Below are 23729 nucleotides of genomic sequence, written 5' to 3'. Positions count from 1 at the left end.
CATCATTGGTACTATCAGATCTACCTCCAATTTATGCTCTATCATGTAAACATGAAACAGCCCTGTACTTACAAAAGACCATCTATAAATTAACAAGATGTTTAGAAAGATCAGCTTCTTATATATCAAAATTCAGTGGCTTTTCAAACCACAAGGGTGTTCTTCCTAGAACACCCTTAAAGCCAGAACTGGTTTTATTTCTGTTTTTCTTTTAGTAAGTGGTCCAATGAAATGGGACAGGAAAAAAAAAAAAACACTTTTTCTATGGCATGTTCAGTTCTTCAAACTTTCAGTTTTGTTTCTTTAAGTATATCGACAAAGAGGTTTTTGTCGTTTTAAAGCACATCCTTAAGATTCTTCAAAATCTTTTTAAGTCACATGTAATTAATTTTGCCTGTCATTGAGGACTTTTTGTTGTTGCTTTTTTTTTTTGGGGGGGGGGGGGTTGAGGGGGTAGTTTAAACTTGTCTTCCACAGTTTTCAGAAGCAAATCTGGGCATTTCCAAACTTTCTAGATGCCAAAAAAGATCACATTAATATTCAGATTAATATTATAGTCAACATAGAAGTTCACAAAGCAATTTTTTTCAGAGGTCTATTTTTATTCTTCAAATCTAAAATAGATTAACAACTTTCAAATGCAAAGTACCCCCAGGACTTCAAATAATCATTTGAGAACCTGTCTAGAAACTGCAGTCAGTGTTCACTCAAATACTCCCCTTTAGTTTTTCAGAAGGTTGCTGGCTCATGTAAATATCTCTGAACTCAAGTACAATGGGACAAAAAGTACAAGACCATGGGACATATTTTTTAAATGGAGAAGAAATGTCAACTGAAACAACCAGTCTGTTTCCTATTTAAACAAGGTGCTTACCATTCAACAGGAACAATATACCAAGTATTTCCCTAAGCCAGGGTCTCAAATACGTGTAGCAATGTGTCTGACCTCTTTGTCTGCCAAGGCAAAAAGCAAACACCCCATGGATGCAGCAAGACCTTCAGAACTACCTTCCCATCCAAACCAAGACAAAGTATGAATGCATAAGGTTTTAACCAATTGTTACAGACAAGCTCAGGAAATCAATGAAGTCTCATGGAGCTCCTTCTCTTAGAAGCACTGCATCAACAGAAATAAAAGCTGACCCTCTCCAAATCAGAGCAAGACAGAAGGGTTGGAGAAAGCATCCCAAAAGCAGAACTTTTACAATTCTTAAGTGACTGATTTTCACATTGAATCCAAGACATCATAACCTAACAAGCCCATCACCTGATGTCTCAAATTTAACACAGCTCCCTCACTAACAGTATCCTTTGACAGCAGCCTTCAAATGCTCCCTTTCTTCTTTACACTCTTTTGTTTCTCCCTTTACTCTGAAGGTAACTTATAAACAAAAGAAAGAAAAGCTGGTTCTCCAAAAGTTGGTTTTTTTCCCCACCCTCTCTATTTATTACCTGCTTAACGTTCCCAGTTATTAGTATTCTGAGGGTAGGAAATCAAATTCAAGATTTGGATCACTCACATTAACCCACCAGTGTTAGGCTTCCGTGTTACCCACATTTTATTTGTATATCTCCTCAGCATCATTGCCTTCAGTTTAAAAGTTGCTTTCATTGTTGGCACAGTCAACTAAGGGGAGGGGGATTGCTTCAATGCATTCACTGTGAATGAGTAAGGGAATTTAAGCACGTAAGCAGATCAAGAATAGTGTCTTCCTAACGAATAAATGAATAAAATGAATAGCGAATCCTACCAAAGAAAGCACCAACCCATTGAAAGTTTAACCAGGCAGTTCTTCCAAACTGCTTTCCTTCCTCTTCTTACTCTAGAGACGCAAATGCTTCCAACCTTACTTTAAACACATATTTTTATAGCAAAAGCAGGACCAACCACATTATGCACAACAACCAAAAAAAAAAAGTTATCTTTGACCATGAAACACTAATAGTTCTACCACTGATTTCATTTAAGAAACTATCATTGACTTTAAGAAGAGAAAGTTTAGGCCCCTAGCTACAGATATAGTAGTGACTATATAGTGTGTGTGTGTGTGTGTGTGTGTGTGTGCGTATTTATTTATTTATTTAGTAGTACAGATACAGATATAGTTGTGACTACAGTCAGTGGTCAACAGGCTGTTGAGAGAGCTTAATATGAGAATACTATATTACCACTGACAGGCTACGAACGCCTAGGAAGTTTCATGTTCCTACATATGACACACCTTATTAGCTAGAAAGTTTATACTGTGCTGTCATCAAGAGAAATTTTAATAATGTCCTTTCACAAGCAAACCAGAAATTCAAGTAAACTAGGATTCTCTTGTTTGTTTAGTATTTATCCCCACCCAATTAAAGAAAAAAACCCTATAAATAATAGTCTGAAGCCTACAAAACCACGAATATAGCACAAGACAAAAGATGTGAAATCATACTGAAACCACACTAAAATACAAGTTTTTGGCCCTGACGCATGCTGTACAGTAAGAAATGTTTCATTTAAGAGTGCTGCTATTCTGAACATAGAAATTCACAGAAATACTTCAACAGTAATTCCTCTGATCGTAAGATTTTAAATGACTTCTATACATTTTGCTTAACAGAATGTTTTCCCTACATGTAATTTTAGCAGCATGATTCATATTAAAAACAATCAAAACTTTACAGCTACATGGTAACATGTAACTTGGTTCAAGAACTTCAGGATTAGAAGTCTTTTTTCAGGAACAGAATAAAATATCAGATTTCACTTGCTGCCTTACATTCCTTGTTTTCAAAAATTTATTTAAATAGTAGACAACATATATTGATCATATAAATCTTTACAAAATAAATTTGATGTGTTTCAAAGAATAACTGAAAGCTAAAATCATATCTTGAGTCAAGGAATATTCATTATGAGCCTGACTGTTCTCTTCTTCATGACACTGGCATCACAGCAGCACCTAGCCACTGATAACTCAAGGAAAAATGTGAGGGACTGTTTTTACATATATTAGAACTGGACATGGCATAATTCAGATCCATACTACTGGATTATATAAGAAAAGCTTTGTATGACATAGGTGAAAGAACTGTCTCAATCTCTGGCATAAGTTTTGAAACCAAAGTAAAAAGGAACACACACTTCATGAAAATCATTTTAAAAATAATAAAATAAATTTTTAAAGTGAATTATAACCTGAACATCAAGTAGAAATTCAATAAAGGCATATTTTACATCTGTTAGAATGACTGGTAAGGAAAAGAACAATTATTAAAAAACCCTTCTTATAAGCAGTTTATAGTTTTGCCTACAGTCTCAATTTCTGATGTTACCTACTTCCCCCAAGATGTTTCACTGCCCTAGGGAGAGGATGGGAACCAGAAGATCATTCCTAGTTCCAGGCCAAACACTAACAACGCAGGCCACAATAAATATCTAAAAATACAATCTGCAGCTGCTATTAACTGCTGAGCTTTTATTCTTTTCCCAAACAAATAATTTGCTCTAGTAATCATGAACAAGTGGCTCACAAACACCAGCAAGGTAATCTGCCCAGACATATCTCCAAAGTCAGGGACTGGAATCATTATGAAAAACAAAGGCACTTTCAAAGGCGTTATTTGAAAAGCATTAAGACTAATAACTATTCATATGGGATAGAAGAAAATAGTTATGAGAATATTGTACAAGAATCATGTAACGTTTTGGGGCACAGCATGAGTTATACCAATTGCATTCAAATCATCTGCCCCCTTCTGCAACTGGTATAGAACAGCCTAGTCCAAACATGGTAACACAGAGTAAAATTTGTCAACAACTTCAGTTCAAGTTATCAGAGAAGAAAGAAAAGAGGACTTCCTTGAACTGTTAGCTCAAAGCCATGCATCTAGATACGGAACCAAGGTGACAAAGACAGAAGCGGACATTGCCAGTCATGCAGTTTTAAGACATTTCTTTTATATTGCAAGCTCTAAGCTCCACTACCTGCATGTCTGCCAGTGTCCAGCTCCATAAGTTTAATCACATTTATCTCTGATCATACCTCTTTTCTGTAATAACTAGTTCACAAATTTGTAAGACATCTCTAGAAAGACCTGGAAACACTGACTAACAATCAATGGACGCCCTCTGAAAGCCAGTATCACAGTTCTGACTGAGATGAGGGAAGGTCAAAATAGCAGAACAAATCAGCCACCCGGACCATACTTGGCTTTGGATTAGAAAGTTAAAAATCATCTGATGAATGGAGGGGTGGATAACTGGCCAGAGCAATGCTAGGCACTGCTTCACACATCTTGGGAACTGAATTGTGAAGTGCAAGATGAAAATAAAAATCAGATAAAGCAGTTTATCAAGAACAGGTTAAGTTCTTTCTGTTCATATGTATGGTTTCTGCTACCGACATTTTGTTTTCTGTTTAAAACCCAAGATGAGCCAAAAAATTCATATAAAAATATGAAGAGGGAGTTTAATAGCATTTAAAGAATGGCAGTTTTATGCTACAGTAATAAAATCTATGAAATTCAACTACATTTAAGTAACACTTACTTGATACTATTGGGAGACTGAATTTTAAATAGAGTTTAGAAGAAAGCAGTATATTCTATACCACTAGAAGAAGCTATAAAACTACAGCTACAGCCATCCAGAGATATAAAATAATCACAATACAAAAGGAACTTGGGGAGAAAATATCAATAACACAAGTGTTACTATGACAATCCTGCTGCTCACCTCAATTAATCTGACTGTTGCACTCAAGTAAGCTAAAATGGGTGTTACCAACAGCCGACTGGGTTCAGTTTATCTAATACTCATGCAAGACGCAAGCATAATGAGTTAACAAAAGTAAGTGATGAAACAACATCACTGCAATCGGGATTTATTACTTCTAGGAGCACACACACAAACAGGAACTATCACGTTCCTTTTCCGGGGTCCACTGAGGAATCTTGTCTCCCAGATTTGGCTTTTCAGTACTATCCAAGTGCTGATAAACCCACCATTTACATTAGCTGTTCTCTTTTTGCAGTTTTACTTTGTTCAACAGCTGATTTCAGCTGACCTGCCTAACAATAGCAATTTCCAGGGAGTGGCTCAACTTAAAGTAGGCTCCACATTTTACGTGGATCGAGGCAGCAACCGGACATCCCTTATCTCCTTCACACACCAAGTGATGGGAGGGGAGGGGGGGGGATCAAAACTTTTGAATATTGACTGCCTCTTACCCCAGTTCAGTCACCTATATTAAAATCGTCCTTCAAGAGCTTCCCATTGGTGCCAGAAATTGGAATGCTTTTGCAAAACAAAATATGTGATCTGACCCTATTCAAGGAAACCTACCCCTGCTTCTCAAAAGTTAACAGACCCATTGCAGACAGAAAAAGAAACCTGACAGTACTTTCCCTGTGCTACAGAAAACACAAAATGATCCACACTTGTAGAAGAAAAATGAGGACAGTTATGCAGACTGATACGGCATACAAACCAACCTGTTAGCATGAAAGAAAAGCTCTTTGCTAGCAGGTGAGGCCGACTGAATAACATCCTTAGCTGATAAAGCAAAGGACTTCTCCCCTCAGGTCTTTTCAGACAGACATTACAACAACTTTCTCTGCAGTTCTAATCTTCCTAATATACACTACTTGATTTTCCTTCAAAACTTTGTATAACTAAATGGAAGAATAAGGGACTACAAATACCCTTGTTATTACATCTAAAGCCAAAGCACTTACAAACAACTAGACAGTAACATGACATCTTTTTACACTGCTAAGCTGCATTACAGGAAAAGGAAAACAAAATAAGACCCACCTTTTTACCTTAAAGTTAGCAATTGCTTGTATTAAGAATAATTGTTTGTATTAAGAATAAATTGAGAGAAAGATACACTGGTGTAGCAAAGGAAAGGATGGTAATCTGCATACGCAGATAGGAAAGTAGATGTCCACAAGTCACTGCACCAAGACAAAGGCCACACCTTTAAAATGATTTTTAAGACACCGCTTTAGAGACCAATTTTGAAAGAACTTTTACCCACTGCCTAAACAGGTTTTATAATGTCAAATTTCCTTAATAATTTTCATTCAAGAGATTGTACTTTTCAAAGTATAAAATTCATCATACTTCTGTATGTGAAAGTTTCAACAACCTCCAACTGTAACAGAGGAGTGGGAGAGGCAAGGGAGGATTATCCTGTTCAACAGGCTGAATTTAACAGCTTTAAACAGAACTTTTAATGTCTCAATAACATTAGAAATAGTAGCTAAAAAAAAGACTTAGTTTTTAAATACAGTATCAGGAATTTTAGAAACAGCTAGAACCATCAAAAGATTTTCCTTTTAAAGCACCAGTATGCAAGAGGCTATTATTTCACTTAACAGCTTTGCAACGTCATTAAATAACTGGTAAGTACACCAATATATTTGTCATTTATAAACTTTAAAATCCAACTAAGAGCAAGTGCTAGTACTAATCAATGGATGATCACTCAACTTTCTCCTTTCACCACGCAGTTTTACAACTCCCGAGCAAACATATAGACAAAATAATCAATTCCTTACTGAGGTGACTCCTTCCCATTTACAGGATCTGTACATTTGACTGTTGATTATAGGCAAGCTTTGGCAGGTTCCTGTGGCAAGCAAGCTTGGAGTTAGTTCAGTCCCGCCTTCAGAGCGGAGACTCGTGAAGGACAAGAAGATTTAAATAAAAATGGGGGGGAGGGGGGGGGAGAGAGCAAGGATATTAAAGGTACAAAGGCATTCAAGCAAAAAATGGCTATTAAAAAAAGTCAAATTGTTATTTTTAAGCTTTGCTACCCCTGCATACAGTTGGTTCTGCTGTTCCCAGGTCATTTCTACTGCAGTGAAATATGTGAAGAGCTCAGTGTATCACCCGAGCCATTCTTGACCCCACCGTGCAGATGACTATTCAGAGGGACAGGCACGGCCGTGCAGAGCCAAACTTGGTTGTTGGAGGGCACAAAAGCGACAAGCGCTCCCTTCAATAGCTCAGATGCTGAGGTAACGACGAAGGAAAGCAGTGGACGCAAACAAATGAATCGTAGCTTCAGGCTGGAGTAATATCAGGTGCATCTCTACACCCCGCGGGCTCAACTCCTACACTTCTTAAGTCCCTCCCCCTGCCAGAGCCTCCTGCAGTTTCACTTAGCGAGCCGGCACACAACAGGTACTTCTCTCCCTGCAGTGACAGCTACAGCTCACCGCCGCCGATCACCTTGGCGCTTTCCAACATCTATGTATCTGTGAGTACCTTTTTGGTTTGGTTTTGTTTTTCGAAAGGAAATGCTCGAATGAGACGTGCTCACGTTACCACGGGAAAAGGCAGTCGGAGGTGCTCGTTTCGTGGCTGCCTCCGGAGCCCCGGCTACTCCTGGCAGGTGCACTCAGGGCACAGCTTAAGGCTTCAGCAGAAAGTTTCGACAAGGGAAGGAGGTATTTTAGTCTGTGAGAAAAAAGTGACTCGTACAACTTTTTACAGTAATTAACTCTTGTTGGTGAAAAGCATTTAAGCACCTCTTTTCATGCAGAAATGTAACGTATTATATAGAAATATGGCAAAAACTGTAATACATTAGATGTTGCTTAAAATTGCTATGTTTTCTCTGCCAACTATTCTTTATATAATAGTATCAGGTTAATCTAAAAGCTTGTATGAAAATAAGGCATTCAACTGCAGTTTTGATTTATTAGTTTTCCAACTTCTGGGAAAACAGTATAGAAAACTGGATTGTTTTTTTTTTTCCTCCCTCTAGTCAATCCAAACATAATATGATTTGGAGTTCTTAACTTAATATTTACAAGGATTTTCATTTCTTACTCGCTCTGCCTAACTCATTTAATCGGCGTTGCTGTACTTCCTCTCGCCCGCACCCGCGCTCACGGCCCGGCACGCACTCTCCTCTTTGCTCTGCACCTTCGACACACGCACGCTGCCTTGCCATCGTCGCCAACCCACCGCTCGCACCCTGGTTTCCTCCTAATTAGCAAACAGTTGTGTTAAAAATCTATCTTTCAGCTTAAAGGAACTGGAAGTTTAGAAGGGAGTGGTAGTTAATCACGGGAAAATCTCAGCTAGAATAAAACTCACAAATCTTGTTCTTGCAACACACTAGGTAGGTGACAATGGCATGTCCTTGAGTTATGCAATAATGCCACATCACAATATTTTAATTATAGCATGTCCTTCAAAATGTTCCACCCCAGTGAGTACTCCTGGTCGGAGAGATCAACATCACCAAAAGGACCCTGCAATAATAATGAAGTGTGCATGACAAACTGTTACGTAGGCTGCTGCAGCAGTGTCCTAAAAAGAAATATAATTACTGTTCCTGCTCTTAATAAAAGACATTTTAAAATTTCCCCTTTGATCAACTGGACACCTTAAACAATTCAGACTACTTAAAAACGAAGAAACAACACGCATATATATATATATGTGTGTATATATATATATGTGTGTGTGCATGCACGCGTGTGTGTGTGTATACACACACACACTTTTGTTTATATATATACACAGACACAACATTAAACAATATTCTTATTTTCTGGACTTAACATATAATAAAAGCAAGGAGCTAGCATTAACGTGTACTTTTAAAAACAGAATGAAGAAAACCTGCAGCTAGCTGAATCTCAAGCTGGAATGGGCTGCAGTCGAGACAGCTATAAGGAGGTATACTATTGACAAGAAACATACACAACCAAGTACCTCAAGTTTAACCAATATTATCTGAACAACCTGTTTTCAGTAAAAAATATAAATAAACAAGCTAGTCCAGTTCAAAATTAGCAAGACAAATTTAGAATAGTATATAACTACCTGAACTTCTAAAATCAGGTATCCAGGAAATAATTTTCAGTTTTGTTTTGCTTTTTTTTTTTTAATTACCTGAAAATTATGGTCCTGCTACTGAAGATTTTTTTTCCCTTTTTAAAAAGATATCACAAGTTATTGTATTCAAGTTTAAAGAAAAAGCAATGCTTATTTTGACTTTTTCTTTGTAATATTAAATTTTAATTTCTTTAGTACAAAATACACATTGTATAACTATAGGTAACTGACTTTTCTATAGAGACAGTTTTAAGAGACTGCACTTATTTTAAACCATTAATGTTTATGCTGTATGTGCAATCAAATAGTTTTAATTTTCTTTAATTATGAAATATGCATCCCTGCCAGATACTCCAGCACTTTACTTAGAGATGAGAAAGGAAATTATCCTTCTTGGCTGAGTTGAAAAATATTTTTATATCGGCGTTTTTAAGCCATAAAAAAAAGGGATTAAATAATAAAAGAGGGAAATAGACCGTTCGGCTGGCTGACACTAGTCTAAGTTTACTACGGGGTAAACACCCTTCAAAACAAGCCGCTCGGGCTCCTTCTAGCAAGTAAGAACAGCAGCTTCTGGGAGCACCGCTGTCTACAGGCTGAGCACACCACCAAAACAAATTAAAAGAAAAGAAAAAAAACAACAACACACACACACACACTCTTGTAATTCTCTCCTGTCATACACATTGCAAAGAAGCTGCCAATGCTCTAGATTTCTAACATTAAAACTGCAACAAAGCATTTTATCTTATTGAGAAACAGGAATAACTTGAATCAAAGTGAAATACCAAGTACAAAGTCGGCGGGGGGGGGGGGACAGGACACACAGGAATTTGCATTATTAAGCAAAGGAAAGCTAGCAGAACAAGAAAATCTAATTAACATCTCTTTATTATAAAAAGTGCTGCACCTGAATGCAAATTCAGACTGTTATCGTAAAAGACTAAACTAAGAATGCAATGGAGTTTTGACAACAATATCTTTTTTCAAGAATAATTAGTACAAGTACTTCCAAGAAGATACAAAGAACAACAGGAACAAACTGACTTGACCAAGTCCATTACAAACTGTCCATGTTAGTTATACATCATTAGTCAAAATAAATGCAGCAAACTTACTTAAGGCAAAAACAAGGATCTATCTGGACGTCCCCTCCTACGCCTCAAATATTCTTCCTCATTTCTTTTTATGCAAAAACATTATTCTTATTCTTTCACAGGAATTCTGGCTATCATTTTTTAATATTTTTTATTTACTGAACCATAATTTTAACTATCAATGACAAGAATTTAACATGCTTTTGTATATTTTAAGTAATTATTTTATTTCACTGTTACAGTATCAGTTTCCAACTCTAATAATAATAATAATTTAAAAAAAGCTTTGCTAAAAGGTGAGAAATACAAAGCTACTCCTCTACACAATGTTTCTAGTTGTTTAGGCTGTTGCATGCTTAATCATTCATTAATTTTAAGAAAAAGCCTGACAGTCTTTTCTATTCATAGAGGAGCTTTGCATTTTTCAAGATGTCTTCACGATTACTATTTTAACAAAATTAGTATTTCTATGACATCAGAAACAATATGTAATACATTTTGGTAGAATTACTGTACCTGATAAAACAAGCAGCAATTCTGTAGCTTTGCCTTCAGCTTTCATAATGTGTTGCGTGTCATTTTCTATTAAATAAAAATCTCTGATTTAAGAAATGCAAAACATCTCTACTTTAACTAAAATCTCACAGCATGTAATTACCAGCAATTCTTTTCATAAACTTAATGTTTTAATACTCCCAATTCAAACTTCTATGTAAAAAGCATTTTAAAAAGAAAGCAAGCTATACTAGTCACTCGTACAATTAGTATTCCTGTAGTTTCGGGTAACACAATAGATACAGTACGTGGTTTTGCAACAGTCATCATTTTGATAATGATGCTTATAGTTCATGATGAAATCATCAGTTTTTAGATCTCTGCCATAACACATCCTATAAAATCATGAGAACTTGACTCTGAGAGTTTCTCACGCCTTCAGAATCAGCGAACATAATGGAACAAGCTGATACAAGCCCTCCTGACTTATCTACTGAGCAAATCATTAGGCTGTATAAAGTATCCACAACCTCAGTTTTTCTGAAGAAAGACAGATAGATCATTCCCCTATAAATCAATTGTTGTCAAACACTTTTTACCTGAATTAATACACTTGCGTGTAGGTGCTAACTACATGCAGCGTGCAAGGTGCTGCACAGCAGAAGAATGCTAAATGTGTTTATCAAGCAGAAGACTGTATTAGTCAGATATTGCAGGACTCATTTCTCTTAATTGAATTAGGAAGAGGAAGAAAATTGGTGTGGTTTTATCCTTCGAGAGATTGGCCACTTTTGAGGTATCCATTGAGATTAGGCTCTTAGGAAATACCATGCCGGTTAAAAGAGGGGGTTGGTCAGTCTCTGAAAGAGCCAAGTCAGCTCCCCTAGTGCAACCAATCCACTCCACCCTCATTTCACCAAGCAGGAAATTCCCTCCTCTCTTTCCCCAACCGGCCGGACAGGCTTGCCCCATATCCAGCTGCTGCCAGGACCTGCCTCCTCTCATCTTACCCACCTCCACTTCTCCCTCAACAGCTCCACCTAGATTTCTACTTTCATCTTCTGAATGTCATTCCCTCGGTTTTCAAAGAAAACTCCTTGAAGCCCCATCTTATTTGCAGGTGACTGGCACTATTGAGTATTAGGCCACTTCTGTGAATATATTTAGGCGCTGAAAGCTGATGAAGTTAAATGCATGTCTATCTCAAATCCGGCATCTAGCGTTTCTGTTCTTTAAAAAAAAAAAACACCTCACCATATATAACATGAGGGGGAATACAGCTGAAAGACTGTAGTAGTTTTTACTTAGTTCCAGTGACCCAGTACAGCTAATTTTAACCTTTTTGTTACAGTTCCTGTGCTACCAGTTGCAAAAGTGTTGTTTTCCGGCACCCCCTACTCCCCTGAGACACCACAGGAGTTGGCGTCCTCTTTTCACCTGGGAAAAAGGATTCTAGAAACCTGAAAAACTGGAAACTTCAAAAGGCTAAAACTGAGGAAAGCTAACCGCAAGAAAGTTTTTATAAAGAATCATTATATTTAATCATTTAAAGCAGAAAAAAAATGAGTCTCCTCAAAGAACGTAAGCCAAAGAAACCTCATTACATCCCAAGACCGCCAGGAAAGCCATTTAAATACAAGTGCTTTCAGTGTCCCTTTACTTGCAATGAGAAATCCCATCTTTTTAACCATATGAAGTACGGTCTCTGCAAAAACTCAATTACTTTAGTATCAGAGCAGGATCGCATTATCAAGTGTCCAAAGACCAGTTCCTTGGAGCCCAAACAGATCAATCAGCTAGAATCTACAGTCAAACCAACTTCTTCTAAATCTATCACAAATGGACTGTCGAATCTTGATTCAAAGCCTCAATATCCTTTTGCAAAAGAAGATGCCAAGGAAAATGTTGAATTACAAAACCAGGCAACACACGCATCAATTCAAGGACAAAAACCTGCGGTTCAGAAGGAATTAACTCCTGCCAGTACTACAACAGAAAGTGCCATCAGCATGCAGCCCCTTTTGGACAGTATTGTAAGGCCCTCAGCTTTTGTTCCTGTAGGAGAACACAGAGATGGTAAAGGCCCAGAAGCAAATGAAGTATCCGAAATTATATCCCTCCCTAACAAAAGTTCACCTTTTCACGCTAAATCTGCATTTCATGCACCAAATCACCCATGGAAAGCAGGTTCTCCTTTTCTCCCAGAGTTTCCACATAAAGTTGCTCCTACAAAAGGTTTTGGTTCCATTTCACCTTATATGCAACCAATGATTCCAGAGTACTCACCCCATTTTTATGAGCATAGGCTGGCTATCTATGCACCTTATTTGCTTCCAGGTAATTCAGAGTGTGAAAGCTCTGCTCTCTCTGTCTATGGCACACAAGATCAAAGACACTTTCTTCCCCACCCTGGGCCACTTTCTAAACCGATAAATACATCAGCATATGAACACTATCGATTGTTCCAACAATATCACTCCACTCCTCCACTACCATATGGATTTTGTAGGCCAACAGATCCTCCATTTTACAGATTTTCACAGGTAGCTGGTATCAACAGAGATCAAAGTTCTCATCTAATGGAAGAAACTAGCTTGCTGTATCCTGCTTCTTTAAGTCCATCCCAACAATATCCTCTAAGCTCACATAAAAAGCAAACAGATTATGAAAAAGAAATGACATTGTTGCATGCCAAAAATCATTCCAAAGATGACCAAAACGAAAGAGAGAATGCGAAAATGAGCCCTCTTGCAGGAAGTGCGGCAACAGGCTCCCCTGGTAGACCTAGCCCAACCAACTTCACTCAGACAAGCCACGCTTGCGAAGGTTTATTTGACCTCTCTAACAAGTCATCTTCCACATTGCTTGGCAAGTATGATCAACCAGAAGAAAATTTCACAGCTTTCAGACCTGTGCGAAAAAGCACTGATCAACCAACTCTACTTCAAAGTGCACAGACCCAGCAAGATAGAGCAGATTCACCCACCAGGTAAAATAATAATAAAATTGCTTCACAAATTCTTGTCAGATTTACTAAGGAAACATAAAGATAACATATGTACATTTCATGTAACGGCTCTAAAATATATTTAAATTTACAGCATTGAGAAAAGTTATTATACATGATATGTCTATTAAAATACAGTACTACTCAATCACCATAGTGGACCACTCATTCTCCTTAAGAGTGTCAGGTATCTCTAACATCATTACTATGCATGTATCTGCATACTTCAGGAGAATACCTGTATCAGAGTGATATGCATGGTGAAAGGGACTTGGGGGAGGGAGGGAGAAACAACATTATCAGAATTCTAGCCAGAATTTTTTATTTCCTTCTGTCTATTTCCTCAGCCCCAATTTATAAGAGCACCTGATAGTAAATTCTGTTTTCTCCCCATTTCTTTCAGCATTAATGTCACCGATGAAGATTCCTATGTACCAAACGAATGCCATAACAATGAGGGTTCACTGTCCAACACCGAAGACGACATAGGGGTAGCTCCCCTTAATCTTTCAAAGAAGCCTGACACAAACACAGGACCTGTTCACGAACATGCATATAAAAACACTTCCAAAGCAGAAAGCCAAAACTTTCTAGAATTGCAAGACATGCCACTGAATCTCTCAGTAAAAGACTCCTGTAACACAGGAAGCCTGAAAACTGCATTCCACAGTCCAGCTCATGAAAATGGTGCTGCTACTTCTCCAAAACCCGAAAATGAAAATGCTGCAGCAGACACATGTAACCCCAAGAACCCTATTAACAGTGCCAGTGACAAATCTTCCTTCACAGCTCACCGTAATGAAGCTCAAGACTTGAGAATAATTGACAGTTGTGATGAACAGAAGCAAACAGCAGCAGTAGCTCTCTGCCAGCTAGCTGCATACAGCCCTAGCAAAGCCAGAATGGGCAACGAAGGGCAGAGTCCTCAGGACTGTAATGCTTCACGTACAGAAGCTACTCTTAATTCTTCTGATACTCAGGATACTCAAAGCAATCAAAAAGTAAAAGGACAAAAAAGGACAAATCAAAAAGAATCAACAAAATCACAGCAAGGCACTAAAAGAGTAAGGCCAAATGACTGTAGCAGAGTCTTCACTTTAAGAAAGAGAACAAGAGTGTCATAATAGTTCACTTTCCAGTGAGTTTCCAGTCACAAAGTTAGTTACCAACTACATCAGAAAATTTCCACATTCCATCTCTTATTAGGTTTGGTCCATGAGAAGATATATTCAACCACTACCATGTAAATAGAAAATGTTCATAATTTTATATTAATATTTTTAAGTAATTGAACTTCCCTTGTATAAGCTCAGATTTTGATGAGTGAATTTTTGCATTCATTACTAAAACCAAAGTACATGAGATGAATCTTTAAGGTTTTTTGCAATTGTATTATTGTAAAATAACTTTTATGCGTTCTTTTCTTACACGATGTTTAAGCTCTAGAAACAACGTTGTTCAATAACATACTGTCATAGTATTTTTCAGGCTTAATTTCATTTAATAGTTTATTTTCCTTGAAAAACTATTTTTATTTCACTGTGCAGTAGTTTAAATAAGCTTAAAATTAAACCTAGCTATTTAGAATTTATTGTAAAAACTGTTTTGCATATGAATGCACTTTGCCATTATGCCATAATGCAAAACAGACCAAATTTTGCCATGCAGAGGCAGACACCAGTTTAAATAAACTGAACAAAACCTTGTAAAAGCAAGTTTTTCTTATGTTGGCTAAGAACAAGATTCAATTTAAACCAAAGTAAGCCTCCCAAACTGAAGTGGAACTAGCCGTGTCAATCTGCACCAATTTAAAAAACCCAGTTTATGTTTACCTTTACCTGAACCACTATGAAAACAATATTGAAAATTTCAAGATCTAAATGATTTAGGTGCCTAATCCTCTGAAGCTAGACACTGGGCAGCCTTGAAACTCCAAGCCTAAAAGGATATTTATATAATAATTTATTTCAGCTGAAGAAAACTCTCCTGGTGAAGGTTTTATTCCTGTAAGCATGTATCACTAATTATCAGTTTCAGTGTACTTCTATATATGTCCTAAAACTATTTTCTGCTTCTACAACTGTGTATATAAACTTGTAATTTTTCAAATAAATCTGTGACCTGTACTTAAAATATATGGAAAGTCATTAATGAACGCAAATACATTCACTACCCTATCTGTCATGCATATTTTGAAGAAGAAAATAGCAAAGAAATTGCTAGCTAAATTCTCAGTTCAGAAGTAGAATTTGGAACGGCGTACCAATCAACTCTAAAGAAGAAGCTTTCTTCAATGAAGGAAGTTCATTAAGCAGACTAATTCATCTGTACATGAGATCCATATGAGAAACCTCAGGAATGCCCTCTGCCATAAGACTCCTATCCAGGCAAATTTCATAAAATATTTAACTAAAATAAAACTGTTACGTTGCCTAAACGTCTTGCTTAAACTTGCACAGTGTGCACTATTAGTCTAAGTAAATCAAACCCAGAGTAAGTAGTATTCACTTAAAACTATGGGTATACCTTTCTCATTAATTCATTATTCAGATAAGAGAGATCCTCAAGTGCCTTAACATTACTAGTGGCTGTGAACCTGTGTGAGGAAGCAGAGCTTCCTTCAATACAATGCAGACTCCCCAGGAATTTATTGTCTCATTTTTTGTGCTGTGGTCTTTTGGAACAACAGCTCACCCAGGCACCATTCTGAGAAGTTTAACATTAAACAGTAAATTACAGGGATTAAGTTTCTGAGTTGTTTCGGAAACAAGAGTAACAATATTGATCTTCAATTTAATCTTTCACAGAGAAAAGCTTTTCATAGATTGTCAGAAGACAAAAATATCAATCTGAGATAGAACAGAGGGAACATGGTAACTTATCTCCAATTACAGATATTTCAGCAGGGCAGCAAGAAAGTATGAGGTATCAAGTTGTACATCAGTCTGAAATGAAAGGAACATCTATCTATCTAGGTCAACTTTAAGGCTTTCAGCTTAAGGACAAATGTTACTGAATTCACAGTTTCTGAACATGAAATTACAGAGTCCAGTGTTGCTGTTGTTTTTAACCACATTAAGCTATTTGTCTCACTAATCTCCTGAAGCAGAAAGTTTCACAGTTCCTCTTATCCATAATTTTAAAAATCCCATATATCTCTTTTCCTGTTAATTTGAATTTAAGTCAACAAGAAAGAATAAACTTGAGCACTGGTAGTTTTCCATACAATTACAGAATTTATTTTTCACTTTCTCTATACAAATCCTGTTCATATAATATGCTCCAAAGGTGAAGTCTAACTCATCAACATGCCTCAAAATTGTTAAAAACTGGGCAGAAGGGAACCTTAAAAGTCAACTATTTAAGCCACCTTCCATATCTATAAATAGCTCCATTTCTGTCATTCCTGACAGGCAGCTAACTCCATGTCCATAAACAAATTACTCCAGAGCTTCACTTTCTTTAGAATAAAAAATTCTGTCCTGTAACACCTATCTAACTACTCTCTTGCTGCCTCTTATACCCATTACCTGTAGTCTTGTTCTGGTAACAGAAAACAATTGTTGTAAGGAAAAGCTTTCCCCTAAGGGAAGAGAATAAACTGTCAGCTTTCTCTTCTTTCAACCACAAAACCTTAGTTCTTTCAGTCTGTTGACTAAAACGGAGTACCATGAGTCATAATTTTAGTATCAAGTAGGATGGAAGGATTACCACACTCTGTTTATGCCTTCTTTTTCACCATCGTGTCCTACTGAGATAAATGAAATTGATTCATTGATGTGGGTGACCCACATGAACTCTTAAATCCTTTCCTACCTAACTGCTGCTTAGACAGTCACTCCCCATATCTTGAATTGTGCAGTCACTTGCTCCCAACTAGGAACAGTACTTAGCATCGTCCTAATTTCATAGATGATTTTGTAAGGACAATTTGAACATAAGCCTGTCTTACAAAGTACAACACAGTCCATCTTAACGTCACTGTGTTAGCTTCTCTTCCAAGTATCAGAACCCCTTTCTTTGTCTTTCTCCAAATTACTATAATCAACTTTGAATTTCTGCAACAACAGCGGACTGCATAACTTACATAAAGCAAAACTGAATAATGCAGACTTGTAAATTAAACTAGAATATACTGTATTTAGTATACTTATTTTTTCAAATGAATTTTAATGGAAAATAAGGTCCACTAAAGCAAAAGGGAAAAAAAAGGAGAAGGCACTATTTTAAGTGTGCTGTGGTTATTCTGCAGACCAGATCTGCTGACCAGTAATAAAGGTTTGACTGAGATGTAGGTGTAGCATATTTTCTTATTACCAGCTATATTCTTCACTTCTTCCAAGTCTTTCCAGTTTTTATCCCGACAAACACAGACTTTTCTCTTTTATTTATCCTTCATAATCTAATTAATTTCTGCCTTCTGTAAAATTCCTTCTTGATTCTCAGGTCACAGAAGGAGTTGCAGTTTAGCCAAGATAGTCTCTGAATACGTCTCTTACCCATCCTTTCACACGAGGATAGTTTGAACCCTTAGCACTGTTTTATTAAGAAACTTCCAACTCACCTGAACTTTTTTCCTCATACCTTTACGCCTATTTCTTTCCCAGAAACACTTTGCTGCCATGACCCTGTTTCCTCCTTCCCTCCGCTATCTCAGCTTTATATTCTTGCACCATCGTCACAGAAGGCTAATCCTTAAGCAATTTGACAAATTAAAAATACATATATATACTTATGTATACTAAAATCACATTCACAGGCAACAGTACATTTTTACAGCACCTCTGCAGAAAAAGGAGGAGGTAAAGGATACAACTATAATCCCCAGTCTACATATGCAAATACTAAACCTAAGAAACAAGAAGATACGGCTTCAAAGCACAGATCAAATCACTGGCAGAGCTAGGATTCAATCACGTCTCTTTTTGCAGTCCTACAAAATTCCAAACTTGCATGAGCCCTTTAGACTTTTTTAATGTTGAACCTATTACATTAGGCTATTCTGTTTCCTTGATAGAGGTCTACTGTTTCAGTTCTGTTAAAACTAAAATAAAGGCTTACCTTTGAATGATTACCTGCTCTTAAAGTTTTCCAACCATCTTATCTTTACAATAGAGAGGCAAAAATAATTAGAAAAGGGAAACCAACTGAAAGCTTTCTGCGCAAAAATTATCACATTCAAAACAGATACTATTTGGACCTTTTCATGGATGCTGACTAATAAGCTGCATTAGATATTATATTTTACAGTTCTTTTGGAACAAGTCAACAGATCTTCAAAATAGAAAAGATGCAGCAACCTAATTTACTAATACAAAATGCCAGTTTTGAAAATTTGTGTTCAGTCTCTCAGCTCATACAAGAACACAAGAATAGCAGACAATATCAAAAGAACCACATAGCCCAAGATTCTGCCTTGAAAGCTCCCAGTAGTGGATGTGTACTATTACATTCTGCTTCTGTCATTTCAGTTCTGTAATAAGTTGACCAAAATCACAAGAGAGAACCACTATTTGCACGTTAGTACCTCCATACGTCAACATAGGTTGATGCATACAGAACACACAAAGAAACAAGCCCTTCTGTCCTGTTATTAATTTCCTTCCATCCTGATATTTCACAAACCTATGAAAATCTTACAGTTCACTATATAAAGTACTTCAAACTAGCCTCTAAAATTTAATCAGAAACAAACAGCATAAACTACCAGGTTTAAAGTGAAAGTTAGTCATCAGTTATTTAATATACTCTATGTAAATAATGATGCTGATGCAATATAGCAACATATAGAACTTTTATACAACTGCACAAAGAAACAAGGGAAGTCGGAGGAAAAAAGAAAAGCCCAAGAAACTAATTTCATTTTGGAAAGCAAAATTTATTAAGTATAAAAAAGGCACACCCAAGACAATGCTTTTGACAGAAGTATCTTAAATATCCCCATAGGAATATTTTTTACTCTAGAATTCAATACTACAGTCACTATTCAGCCCTTTCACATCAGCAAATTCCAGTCTGTTGCCACATATTAAACCTCTAATATTCTAAAACGTTAATTCATAAACTTACTAACATTCAGCAACAACAACTCACCATCTGAAATTCGGGAAGGGAGTAACAATCCTCTTCTGCCTAATTCAGCCAGAGCCAGGCATCCGCCATGCCATGCATTGTCTGTTTCCTGGAAACTAATTTTAGAACAAAGACAAGTTTAGCTTTCCCTTTGCGGATTTCATTTTTCATGGTGAATTCCTAACATTTTGAAAGACACATAATCCAAATCAGCATGTGTTTATCACTTTTAAAATATAGGAATGACTGGTTGAACATGTTTTCTTTCCCATTTTGGGCAACGTTAATATTGCTATAAAAATGATCAAATAAGCAATGATCCAATAAAATCCCCCAAACAAACAAACAAAAAATTATCAATATAAACATAAACTCATTACAGAAGAGGGCAATACAAGAAACTCATCCAGAAAAAGAAAACAACCTTCTAGTGCACTGGCAAAAGATGCAGATTTACAGAACACTCCCAAATAACTAATGAATTTAATACCAAACACAGTCCTGAATTAGTAAAAGAGGTTCAAGTGATAGTTTACAGTAAGAAAATTATATAAGTTCGTGCATTTCAAATTAGTCGTGGTGTTTGTATGCCTTTTAAAAAAAACAGGAAACAAGAGTGAGTTGTTGTGAGCACAGCAAAAAAAAAACCCAGAAATGATACACATTTTTGGAGGACTGGCAGATGAAAGAGTGAAAAGGGGAAAGCTTGTATATTACGTCACTAAAGACGCAAAAAGTTCATTTTGTATTAAACTAGCAAGAGGAATCTAAGAATAAAACATCAAACGGCCAAACTAGGTCACCCCAAAGGTTCCTCTTTCCCAGTATCCCGTCTCCAACAGGGACCAATAGCAGACGCTTAGCAAAGACGAAGCATAAAGGATGGTTCCCGCAGCAGCCTCCTCCCAGCTTCCGCCATCAGCAGTTTAGGGACTTCCCAAGCCAGAGGTTACAGGCAGAGTGTCATGTTTAATAACCACTGACAGCACTCTCTTCCATTAACTCGTATAATCCCTTTTTGAACTCCCTTTATGCTTTTGGCTTCCCTAACATCCTGTGGCAATGACTTCCACAATTTAATTATAATTGTGTGAAAATATACCTCCTGATGCTTCCTACTTCTCATAGTGTAAGAGCGAATAGAAAACAATTATTCGCTTTCCCTCTTTCTTTCATATATATTATTTTACGCATCTCCATTATATCTGCTCAATTTTTTCGTTCCAAATGGAAGAATCCTCATCAGTTAAATCACTGTTCTTATCAAAGTTACTCAGTGCTTATCTTCATCCCGTCACACCTTTGTACTTTTACCAGTTTTAATGCATCTTTTCTGCAATGAAGTAGCTCGACTGCTCACAGCATTCACATGAGAACATCTGAGAATTATACATTAACACAAGGAGCATTTCAGTTTCGTTACAGACTCTTTCCCTAATAATATCTAATGTTCTATTTGCCTGCTTTTCTTCTGACAGCTGCTGAGAACTGGATTGACATTTTCACAGAACTATCAACAGTGACTTCAAGATCTCTTTCCTGAGCAGCAATACCTGCTTTATAGTTAGCTGTGTTTTTCTCTAACTGCTTTACTTTGCATGCACTAGACATTTTACTTCTTATATCACTTATCGCCTGCCTACTTAACTTAAGACTTATATGATGTTCTCTTTTCAGTCACCCTTAGTTTTCACTGTATTAGCTAACCTAAGATCAACTGATTTCATCACCCCATGTTCACCTTTTTTCCTGGATCATTTATGACCATCTCAAACAGCACAGGGTTCATACACATCTCTGTGGGACCATGTCGATAACCTCTCTGCACAACAAAAAATGATCACTTATTCATTCCCTGTTTCCTTCTAGTTTATCTACTTATTAAAAATCATGAGTGACTGACTTATTTTTATTTTGTTCACTAGATATTTAGTGAAAAAAATACAGGAGGGATTCCCTCTGTCCTTGTCTACATTTGTTCCCAGGTGTTTCTGAAGAAAGCAGGTCACTAAATTACTAGTTGGATTACTCATCCCCATGACTTGAAAAACAAGGAAAGAAAACACAGTGAGTACAGGCCTTTGAAGCTCCAGGGATAATTGAGATCAGCAGCACCTCTAAAATTACTCACAGTAGCACAGTGGAAGTATCATGGCTAAGTATACTTTCATGGCAAGTTTTTAAGACTTCACAGCTTCTTTTTTTAATGTCTTATCCTTTAAGTTGATATTTTTAGTTTGTACTTTCAACCACATGAGAACATTTTTGAAAACTGAAGTACATTTGAGTGGCAAACTGAATACTGTCAATATTTTTTGCAAATTAAGAAATTATACCTTTGGTTATTAGCTTAATCAAAAATCAGAGGGTTCTTTGCAAGCTAGGGATGGTTTAGATCTTAAAGCTCAAGTCCTTAATGAGGACTTGATGACTAACTTGATGTAAAATAAGCATACTGTACTTGTTTAATACTTTACTCCTTTACATGCTCTACATGGATGCAGAAAAAGACATTCAACAATAAAGCATGCCAAAAGAACATCCTAACAGCTATACCTGACTAGACCAAGGATTCAGCTAGCCCAAAAACCTCTCTCTGACACAGGCCAACAGTAGATGCCTACAGTATAGTGTAAGAACAAGGCAAGTATGCAGCAACACTCTCCAAAACACTTTCAATCTCCAGTAATTTGTGGACAAATTCACAGAAAATAAACCATTTTTGAACACACACATACTCTTAGCATCCATAACATCCTGTGGCAAGGACTTCTTATAGTTTAACCATGTGTTGTGTGAATAACCTACTCCTTTTGTTCGTTCTGAACCTACCACCTCCTACTTTAGTTTGTTTCTTATAACATAAATCCAGACAGCAACAATCTCCATGCCATTCATGATTTCACAAACTTCTGTTACACCCCTTTGATTCATCACTCTTCCTAGCTGTTTTAGCCTCCCCTCACATAAGGACTGTTTCTTATCTTTGATGATCCTCAGCACCCTTTTGAACATCATTTCCAGTTCTACTATGCTTTTGAAGATGAAGGGACCAGAACTGCACGCAACATTCAAGACATAAGCACACCAGGAGTTTTTAAAGCAGCAAGTTGATGAGTACGTTTTTTTGCAAGATTCAGCCTCAGTCTTTCTGCATTATTTTAGAATAGGGCCAAGATGAAGGATTAGGAACAGTTTCTTCACTGAACACCCTTAGCAACTCAAGTCTTAGAAGATTTTGAAATCTGGCAGAAGAAAAAACATTTTCAAAGATTTTTTTCAAAAATTTACAGAATTTTAGACCTGCCTTCCTAACTGCTATCCTCCTATTCCAGAAGCAAACGCTTCAGACGCATGTAAAATGTGAAGTAAGATTTTTACCTAAAACAGTCCAACAGAGACCCGACCACATCATCTGCTAATTCTTTTGGAAGTCTTCCAGTTATTCTACCAATTCTACAAAAGTTAAAAACATAAATAAAAACACACAGTGATTAGTACTGTATTTGATGAATAAGTCAAACAAAAAAATTTAGTTACCAGAAATCTACGATAAGATGACTGAATTCAAGATGACAATGAACTACCCTAACACCATTACCCTAAAACACCAATCCCAAGCTTGGAGCAAAAGCTACACAGTAGCAAATTTAACATAGAAATAAAATTTTTAAAGTGGAAGAGACAAAACGTTTCAAAGAAATGCTACTTGACACCCTTCAATTCAAGTCTTATCCAGAATGTCTATTCCCAAACCTAACTGAAATTTTCCTGAAGACTACCCCACTTTCATATACACCCAGGAATAGTAGCAATCATGGCTCCATACCATCAGCTGTGCTGAAGTCATTTGAAATAACTATTGAATATTGAAAAGACACATAATTTATCAATCATGGGATACATCAGACTGTTATTGTAACTTATTTGCTTTAGCTTATTAGTTTTAGAGTAACCACAAAAAACCTACCCTTTTGCTGCAGACCACCTGACAATAGTGTCTTTGTCTTTCAGTCCAACCAACAATTGCTCTGCAGATAATTTTATTTAAACAAAACAGATTACTCTCATTTCTATAACAACATAAAGATTTCTTAAAATGTTCAAAATTCACTTCCCTCTTAACATAAGTGCCTCCTAGTTTAAACAACACTCGTATTCAGATTTCTTATATTTGTAACACAAGTATGTTTTGAAATCAAAGAACCAATAGAGA

General features: G+C 36.7%; 2 protein-coding genes across 3 annotated transcripts in view; one reads left to right on the top strand and one right to left on the bottom strand.

Moving 5' to 3' along the window:
- Positions 1-23729, bottom strand: part of TBCD (tubulin folding cofactor D) — a 136215-nt gene that overhangs the window by 85612 nt on the left and 26874 nt on the right. For both annotated transcript variants that reach the window (XM_067308544.1, XM_013960865.2), the window contains 3 exons: positions 23484-23544; positions 22895-22969; positions 19535-19629 (listed from right to left, as the gene is read on the bottom strand). In XM_067308544.1, coding sequence (XP_067164645.1) covers positions 19535-19629; positions 22895-22969; positions 23484-23544 — 231 coding nt within the window. The remainder of the gene's footprint in view (positions 1-19534; positions 19630-22894; positions 22970-23483; positions 23545-23729) is intronic.
- ZNF750 (zinc finger protein 750) lies at positions 11997-14679 on the top strand. The gene is made up of 2 exons (XM_013960866.2): positions 11997-13423; positions 13845-14679. The coding sequence occupies exons 1-2, from the start codon at positions 11997-11999 to the stop codon at positions 14563-14565; spliced, it is 2148 nt and encodes a 715-aa protein (XP_013816320.2). The 3' UTR covers positions 14566-14679.

Source organism: Apteryx mantelli, chromosome 19 (assembly GCF_036417845.1).
Source record: "Apteryx mantelli isolate bAptMan1 chromosome 19, bAptMan1.hap1, whole genome shotgun sequence".
Lineage (NCBI taxonomy): Eukaryota > Metazoa > Chordata > Aves > Apterygiformes > Apterygidae > Apteryx > Apteryx mantelli.
The sequence above is the reverse complement of the archived record's forward strand: the minus strand, read 5'-3'. Positions and strand labels throughout refer to the sequence as shown.

What these genes read in the sequence shown, in the direction of transcription:
- ZNF750 (XM_013960866.2), top strand. Translation starts at nt 11,997, where the DNA reads ATGAGTCTCCTCAAAGAACGTAAGCCAAAGAAACCTCATTACATCCCA. An exon ending in AGAGCAGATTCACCCACCAG is followed by an intron (nt 13,424 to 13,844) that starts GTAAAATAATAA and finishes CATTTCTTTCAG; the next exon opens with CATTAATGTCACCGATGAAG.